Source organism: Hydra vulgaris, chromosome 01, assembly GCF_038396675.1.
Source record: "Hydra vulgaris chromosome 01, alternate assembly HydraT2T_AEP".
NCBI classification, from domain to species: Eukaryota; Metazoa; Cnidaria; class Hydrozoa; order Anthoathecata; family Hydridae; genus Hydra; species Hydra vulgaris.
Genome location: NC_088920.1, coordinates 28,750,321 through 28,759,510, shown reverse-complemented (window position 1 = coordinate 28,759,510; position 9,190 = coordinate 28,750,321). Strand labels below are relative to the sequence as shown.

Sequence of the window (9,190 nt, the reverse complement as noted above, 5' to 3'; positions counted from 1 at the left end):
TTCTATATGGAAGTTTGTATTGCAAATCTATATACAAGAGAAATTATTGAGAAAAAGATCTTGGCAGTGATGAATTGCTCAAGAAATGTTTACATGGTCAAACTCAAAATGTAAATGAATTGCTAAATGGGATGGGTTGGACTCGCGCACCCAAAAGAGTTCGTGTGGAAAGAACAGTTGTTGAGATTGCTTTGGCCTCTACAATAATTAGCTTCATTATTGGACTTCCTTAGGGTTTACTACCAGTGTTTGAAAAAAGTAATGTTGTGCCTGGATATTTTACAACAAAAAGTTCTCTAAATGCAGATTATGTACGCGTTAAACAGAATGAGATAAAGAGTACAGGTGCCACAAAAAACAGGTGAAAAAAAGCTAAGAGTTAATAAAAAAGACTTTATTAACCAACATAATGAAGCAGAATGTATTGCATACAACAGTGGCGATTTTTAGTAGGTAAAAAACTTAATGCACTTTTGATTTTTTTTTAAATTGCGTTTTTCTAGCAATTAATTTTTTGTGTACAGCCAAATTATTAGTTACACTTGCAAAAAATATCATATTTTTTACGTATTCTTATGTTAAATTTTTATATAAATATTAGTGCTACTAGCTTAAATAAATATATTTTTTTTAAAAGTAAAACACTTATATAAACACTGTTACTATTTTTAAGCATTTATTTATAAAAACTCATAATACAAAATATTTTTTATATCGTTGGGGTGCCTTTTGCATCAATTACTGCTTGTATCCTTCTTGGCGTACTTTAGACACAATTCTTTACATTTGTTTTTAATTCCTGATCATTATGCCAGGGATTATTTTGTAAATCTATGAGAATTTTTTATTGGTTTTAGTATCAAGCCTAATTATTCGCTTTAAAAGTTCCCAGGCGTTTTCTATTAGGTTTAAGTTGGGAGAAATGGCAGGCCATGGTAAAACAGTAACATTTTTTTACTCTAAATATCTTGTCACTGGTTTAGCTTTATGGCATTGGGAAGAATCATGCATAAAAATGCATTTTTATGCATCAGGAACCCAATTCTGATAATAATAACTGAGGAAATAAGTTGGTAGCTAATACTTTTTTATATTTATCCTGGTTTTTCATCCCTTCAACTATATAAAGAAGGCTGCTGCTCTTACCACTTATAACTGACCACACCATCACCGTTTTAATCAGTGATGCTGTTCTAATAAACAGTTAAATAAGTATTTACTTACATTTTCCCAATCTTCACCAGAGATATGTTAATGTTGTTTAGCCTAAGTGAAGCATTTTAATTTTATCGCCGACGTAAGTTTAGGTTTCCTTTAAGGTCTGTAGCGTTTAAACCCTAGTTCTGCTGTTCAATGCCTTCAAAACTAGTACCAAGAAATCTTGATACTGGTTTCTTGTATGATTTTAGTAACTGTTTTTGTATTTTTTCTTTGGTTTTTAACACAAATGTAATGAATTGCCCGTTCATCTCTCAGGGTGGTGATGCGTGGCCTCACACATTTTCCAATTCTGGCACTTTGTACAGGTTTTTTTTTTAAATCAAGTTTACCTTCAATTCTGCTAACTGTCATCACAAATATAACTTTTTAATCGCTTATTAGAATTTTTTCAAATTTTCAGCAATTATTCATGAGTGTATTTGTGATGTGCTGAACCGAAGAAAACTAAATTTTTTTTTTCAAGTACTAAAATTTGAATTTTAGCAAGCTGTACTTATACTTTTTTCTTTTATTGACAGAATTTGATGATTTTAAGGTTGTTAAATGTTGTTTATTGTGTAATTTTTAATTCAGCACATTTTTTTAACATATATAAAACTACTCATAAAATTTGGTTTGTAGAACATGTATGGTTCTCAAGATATTCTTGTTAAAAAAAGATTCATATTTTTGCCTAAATTTTGCTAAAATATGCGCATAATTAATGAGCAGGCGGGGAGGGGTAAAAAAATTATTTTTGTAATTTTTGGAAATGATTTAGTTTAACACTTTAGAAAAACGTAAATGTTTCCATATAATATCAAGTTTAAAATTTTTTTGCACTTAAAGGGTACTACCACCTTAAAGTTGCGTCAAAAATATTTTTTAGAAGCGTTGCAATTACTAAATCGTTAGGTAAGTCGTCTAGCTTTTCAAAGTACAGGAGACAAAGTACAGGATGTAGTACAGGAGACAAGATGTTTGAGCATAATAACGATACCTTTATATAAATAGTTAAGCTGCTATCTGAATTTGATCTAATAATGAAAGAACACGTGCTCGGTATAACAAAAACTTACTTTGAACCAGCAAATGTCTTCAATACAATTCAAAACTTTGAGAGTTAAAGATTTAACCCTTTTCTTGTAAATTATTAAATTTCCTTAAGGAAAACTTCTTTTATTCAGTTTATAAACTGATTTGAATGTAAAAATAAAGTTAAAAATAAAAAAATTTAGGCCATATAGTGTTAATGCCAACTAAAGGGTTAAATAAAAAATTCGGTTTAACTAAAAAATTAAAAAAATATCGAACAAGTTTTCACGGGAGAGTTGACGTTTTTATCAAAAAAATACAAATACAAATAACTTAGCACATTTCCATTAAACCAATCAAATTCAATTAATTATTTATTACAACTGCTATAGCTTTTCAAAAAACTTAATAAAAATATAAGTAATATAGTCGAAACCTACGCAAATAAACTTAAAAATAATAACAACAATTTTATACATTTAATGTATATAATAATTTAATAACTTAATATAATACTTTGTAAAGAAAAAATAAATAAAATAATATAAAATAAATAAATGCGTTGTAAAGTAATTTTTTCTAATTTCATATTTATTTAGAAAATATAGAAAAAGGTAATAAGTAAAGTAAAGTTGTAAAGTTAAGTTAGCATATTTCTATAATATATATATATATATATCCTTAAATAAATTATATGTATCTGTTAGTATATATATATACACATAAATATATATATATATATATATATATATATATATATATATATATATATATATATATATATATATATATATATATATATATATATAAAATGTGTGTATGCGTGTGTATATATATGCAAACATAAAGAAAAAATTTTAATAAACAATTAATATTAGATTCAAAAAATTTCGTTTTTATTGCTGTAAATTTTCAGTTGAAATTTCTTTTCACACTTGCCACAATCATCCTGTTGGAGAACTTTAGAGTTTTTAAAATTACAAATCTTTAGTGGAATCACTTCTTAAAAGTTCTTTTCGAAAATAGTCAATAGTATTCCGTAAGCCTACTATTAGTGGGACCTGAACATAAAATTATAACATTAAAACGTATAGTTATTTATAAATGCCCTATATAGTTTTCTCTTTAAAAAAAGAATCTATAATAATATATAATTTATATTTTATAATTATATATTTTATTTAAATAATATATTTTTTTAATGTCAAATATCTAACTGACCTCTGGCTTCCAACCTAGCTCTTTTTCTGCACGTTCAATATCAGGGCGTCGACGTTGAGGGTCATCTTCTTGACCATCCATATACACTATCTTTGAGCTACTGTCTAAGGCATAATAAATAAAACATTCAAAAAATCAATAAAAAAAAATTAACTAATTATTATTAAATTTGTAACTTTTTGTAAAAAAAAAAAATTTATTTTACAGGTTTTAAAAATTATGTACTTTTGAATAATAACTTTTTTAAATTATAAATCATAGTATCATTATTTAAGTAACAGTTCTAAAATGTTTTAGTGCATTTGAATTTATTTTAGTGTATTTGAATTAGGTAAGCTTATCTCGTATATTACCGCTAAATATTTTGTATCATCTTTTCGTGCATCCGTGTCAATCTTGCATCATCGTTGATACAAGACAGATACAGATGGACTGATATTTTACACACTGATATTTAGAACACTGATAATTAGAACACTAACAATTAGAACACTGATATTTAGAACACTGACAACTAGAATACTGATATTTAGAACACTGATATTTATACCTACATTTTAAATTAGTCATCACAAAAAAACATTATGACGTTTTTTTCATTTAAACATTTATTTACTGACCAAAAAAAAGCTTATAAAAGTTTAAAAACAAAATAAACATGGAAAAAATTTAGTTTTATCATTAACAATTTAGTTTTATTATTAACAATTAAATATTAAACAGTCCTTCACTGATGCTACAAAAGTAAATGTGGACTTTATAGACACAGTGGCGGATACAAAGGAGAAGGATAGAGGGGGGGGGGGGGGGTAAGGGGGTAACTACCCCCCTAAGAAATGTCAAAATATTACTGAAAAACTTGTAAAAGAAAAAACAAAATACAAAAAATTATTCTGCAGCTAACTATTTACTTTTTTTAAACTAAAACAAAAACTAAAACTAAAGCAAAACTAAAACTATTTCATAGCATTACAAAATCCCATATTCTGTGCATTTAAATACCCATATTCTGTGCATTTAAAGAAGGGTATGATTGTTAATTGTTTTTTGTCCAAGAATCATATACATAAATTTCCGTGGATAATGATTTCAGAAGGCCTTTATGGAACTTTTTGTAAGTATGGCTTTATTTTTGCAAAAGTTGGGGGAATACACGGTCAAGTGCAATTACTCAAGCTAGTTACTTCTTAAAAATTATTCAAAGCTTTTGGGTAAGGATGGAGACTTACAATTACATGATTGCAATGTTTATCACAAAGTTGCTATATTGGCAGCATCAGATAACATCAGAACATATGAATGTCCGTCTACAGATGTAAGTAATTTAGTTAACGAAGGAAAACTTAAACAGGCAAATGAAAATCAAGAATGATTAAAGCCTATAATTGAATCTATAATATTTCTTGGTTAACAGAATATTGCTCTGCGAGGTCATCGCGATGATGGGAAGATCTTTGAAATAAATCAAAACTCTTCAGTAATTAATGATGGCAATCTTCAGGAATTGTTTCGCTTTTGAGTGAGCGCTGGAGACAATATTTTAAAAAACCATTTGAATAACTGTAATCCTAAAGCAACATACATAAGTAAAAGTATTCAAATGAAATAATTGAACTATGCGCTCAACAAATTCAGGACTTAATTAAAACAAGAATTTTTAAAGGAAAATTTTATAGCGTTATATTTGATGAAACAACGGATACCAGTCATAGTTCTCAAATGACAGTCGTATTACGTTATATTGATGTTAACACCTGCGAAATCTGTGAAGATTTTATTGGTTTTGTAAACTGTCATAATGAAAATTATTCTGAATTTACTTATGAACCTGTATTAACTGGAGAATTGCTAGCAAACTCACTTGCAAACACATTGACAAAGTTTGGCTTCAATTTAAATTTAAATTTAAATTTTGCATTACTAAAAAATGCAATATCTGAGCCCTTATTTGTAATAACACTTTGTTCATTAGCCAATGTGTTAAATACCACAGTCTCTTTAAGTAGGGCTCTTCAAAAAAATTATTGGATAAGGAATATGCAAAAACTATTCTTAAACATACCATAAAGATATCAAATAAAAAACGACAGAATGAAGAAAACTTTAATGCTATATTTATGACTACATCAAAGTTACTAGAAGACTTAAATTTAAAAATCAAGATTCCAAAAATTACAGGAAAACAAACTTATCGCGCAAACCTCAATAACAATGATCCTCTAACTTACTATAGGGTCAATATTTATTTACCATTACTTGATAGCATACTTCTAGATTTACAGTTCAGATTTTCTGATGAAACCTTAAACTCTTTTGAATTAAATGTAGCAATACCTAGAAATTTATTAAATAAAACAAAAATAGAGTTAACAGCATCCATAACTAATATACTGAGCTTTATAAAAGGGCTGCCCAACATAAATATTGTTGATGAGAATGTCCAATTAATGAAAGCTTCTTCAGAATTTGAATTTTGGGAGCTAAAATCTCTATGGCTTAGCTATGACGCATATCCATAGAGATTGCATCATAAATGTCGAAAAGATTATTGATAGTTTTGCAAATTCGAAAACTAGAAAGCTCAATTTTATATTGTAGTTTGTTAAATTTATAAAAGTCTTTATTAAAAAAAAGAATATACTAAAGATATTATTTTGTCTTTTATTGCACATTACAGACAGGGCCAGATTTACCTAAAGGCAGACAAGACTGCAGCCTGTGTACCATGATTTTAGCGGGCTCAATTTTTGAATGGGGTATCGTGGAAAAAAAATTGTGGTATTTAGAAGTGCTTAGGGCCCCCAAAATTTTTTCTGCCTAGGGCCCTCAAGGATATAAATCTGTCCCCTATTACAGACTAAATATTTATTTCAGACGTTTGATTTTTTCAAGATATTTATACACAGATACATTCAATACATTTATTAGCAAACTTTTCTAAAAATAATCTAAATAATCAAATAAAAAAGTGGTTTATCTGAAGAAAAAAAAGCGGATTATTTTTTGTTGGTCAAATTCCCCCCCCCCCCCCCTAGGACAATGACCTGGATCCGCCACTGTATAGACAACCCAAATTACTTTGCAATGAATATTAAGTATATTTTAAACTAAAAAAATAAAAACCAAAGTATTAAATATATATCGAAGCAAGCTAAATATAGTTTTTTTTTTTAAAGTTACTATATATATATATATATATTATATATATATACATATATATATATATATATATATATATATATATATATATATATATATATATATATATATATATATATATATATATATATATATATATATATATATATATATATATATATGTATGATATATATATATATATATATATATATATATATATATATATATATATATATATATATATATATAAGTATATATATATATAAATCAGTCTTTCACAGGAAGACATGCAGTTGCATGTCATTATATGACCAGGCAAATCACATTTTGCTTTGACGATTTGACCGCTATTTCAAAAAACATTTTGAACTTCTTAACAAACATTTTTATAATAGCAAAACGTTTTTAAATAAAGTAATGTAATTGATGATGATTTTTTTTTTAAAAGTATAATTGACAGTTGTATATAATTTTTTAAATTATATATTATATAAATTATTTAAGTATGCAATTTTCATAATAAACGTTATTAAAAAACAAAATAGTTATTTTGTTTTTATAAATGACAATTTTCTACAAAGTCTCTTTAACGAATTTTCATATAAGAATAATTAAAGTTAATACATTTAAAAAGATAAACAAAACTTCGTTGAAAAAAACTTCTTAAAGACAAATGCTTTCAAACGCTGTTAGTAAAATAAGTTGGATCTTTTATATTATCGAAACACTTTTTAATGAAGTAACAAAACACTTCTAATGAATTTTTTTAAGTATTAATAAACTGTTGTTTTTTTAATTTATATAATTTTGTATTTTTTATGATAAATGTAATCTTTTAGAAAAATTAAAAAAAACAAACAAAAAAACAAAACAAAACAAAGTTCAAATGTTAAAACAAAGAATGAAATGGTTTTTTTAGTGCGTAATTATTATTATTATTTTTTTTTAACATCTTCGTTTCCAACAAGGCTGCAAGCAGCCACTAATTAAAGTTGGAAGTTACTTAGAGAGAAAAGATGAAGATTGTAGAGCAAGATAACGATTGACGGACGACTTAAAAGATTGCAAATTATATGAATCAGGAAAGCAAGATGAAGGAAGCAAATTCCAAAGAACTGATGTTCGAGGAAAAAAACTAGACGAGTAAGCGTTTTTGGAGCACTTAGGAACAGTCACAGAAAAAGGATGACACTTAATTGAATGACGAGTAACACGAGAATGAATTTTAGTAGATGGCACAAGAGACGCTAGCTCTTTAGAGCAGTGCCCGTTATAGTATTTGTAGAAAAGAGAAAGAGAAGCAACATTACGATGATGTGATAATGGTTGGAGGTTGGCTGCAAGAGCAGGTCCAACTATGTTTGCAATGCATTTTTGCACCTTGTCTAAAAGAGAAAGGGCATCATTAGAAGATCCGCCCCAGATATGGCAACAGTATTCCATACAAGGCCGGATTTGGGATTTATAGAGATAGAGAATAGAATCCGAAGTAAGAAAGTGACGAGCTCGATAAAGAGATGCAACCTTAGCAGATGCTAATTTTGCAACTGATTTGATATATGGTTTCCAAGAAAGATTGGAAGTAAGAGTTAATCCTAGAAGATGAAGAATAGGTGACACATCGAGTACATCACCGTTCATAAATATAGGAAGATCTAAATTATTGCGATAATGATTGGCTGAAAAAAATTGAGTTTTATCTGAATTAAAGTTCACCAGCCACTATGAGCCCCATGCTGTAGCAGAAGTGAGATCCTTTTCAAGCTCAAATGCCCCCTCCAAGCAATCAGAAGGTGTTGGTTTCTTATCACGACAAGAATAAATGGTAGTATCATCAGCAAACAATGCCACCTTAGGTGTGAGAATATCTGGAAGATCGTTAATGTAAATTAAAAAGAGTATAGGGCCAAGTATAGAACCTTGAGGAACCCCTGAAGTTACAGAATAAGAAGAAGAGTGTTGTCCATCGAGGACAACTTTTATGCTATGATTGGAAAGGAAGGATTCAATGATCTTAAAGATGTTGCCGGATACACCATAAGAAGAAAACTTATGGAGAAGACCAGCATGCCAAACTTTATCAAAAGCTTTTGAAATGTCAAGAGCAATGGCCTTAACCTCTCCACCTTCATCTAATGCACAATAAAACCTGTCAGTTATTACTGTTAGCAAATCAGCTGTAGAATGAGAAGATCGAAATCCATATTGATGGTCAGAAAGTAAGTTATTAGATTCAAGATGAGAAATTAAGTGTTTGTTAATTAAAGTATCAAAAACCTTGCTTATGATAGGAAGAAGACTTATGGGTCGGTAGTTAGACGAATCAGATCGCTCCCCAGAATTTTTGAAGATAGGTATAACAGATGCGGCTTTCCAGCAGGCTGCAAAACAAGACTCTGATAAGCACTTGTTGAATAGTTTTGAGAGTATAGTCGACAGCTCCGGAGAACACTTCTGCAAGACAAAAACAGGTATGTTGTCTGGGCCACAAGCTGTTGAAGAGTCTAGGCAGGAGATCACTTTAGATACAGATGCTGGAGTGATATGAATGTCAAGCAATGGATCAACCTGTTTGTTGGCAATATCAGGTAGAAC

The 9,190-nt window shown here is 28.4% G+C and overlaps 1 protein-coding gene across 1 annotated transcript in view; it reads right to left on the bottom strand.

Moving 5' to 3' along the window:
• Positions 1-3,096: 3,096 nt before the first annotated feature.
• The window catches only part of LOC101238517 (UDP-glucuronic acid decarboxylase 1), a 46,332-nt gene continuing 40,238 nt past the window's right edge, over positions 3,097-9,190 (bottom strand). Inside the window, exons 18-19 of the mRNA XM_065787847.1 lie at positions 3,457-3,560; positions 3,097-3,296 (exon numbers count right to left, since the gene is read on the bottom strand). Of these exons, the coding sequence (XP_065643919.1) occupies positions 3,213-3,296; positions 3,457-3,560 (188 nt within the window). The 3' untranslated portion in view covers positions 3,097-3,212. The remainder of the gene's footprint in view (positions 3,297-3,456; positions 3,561-9,190) is intronic.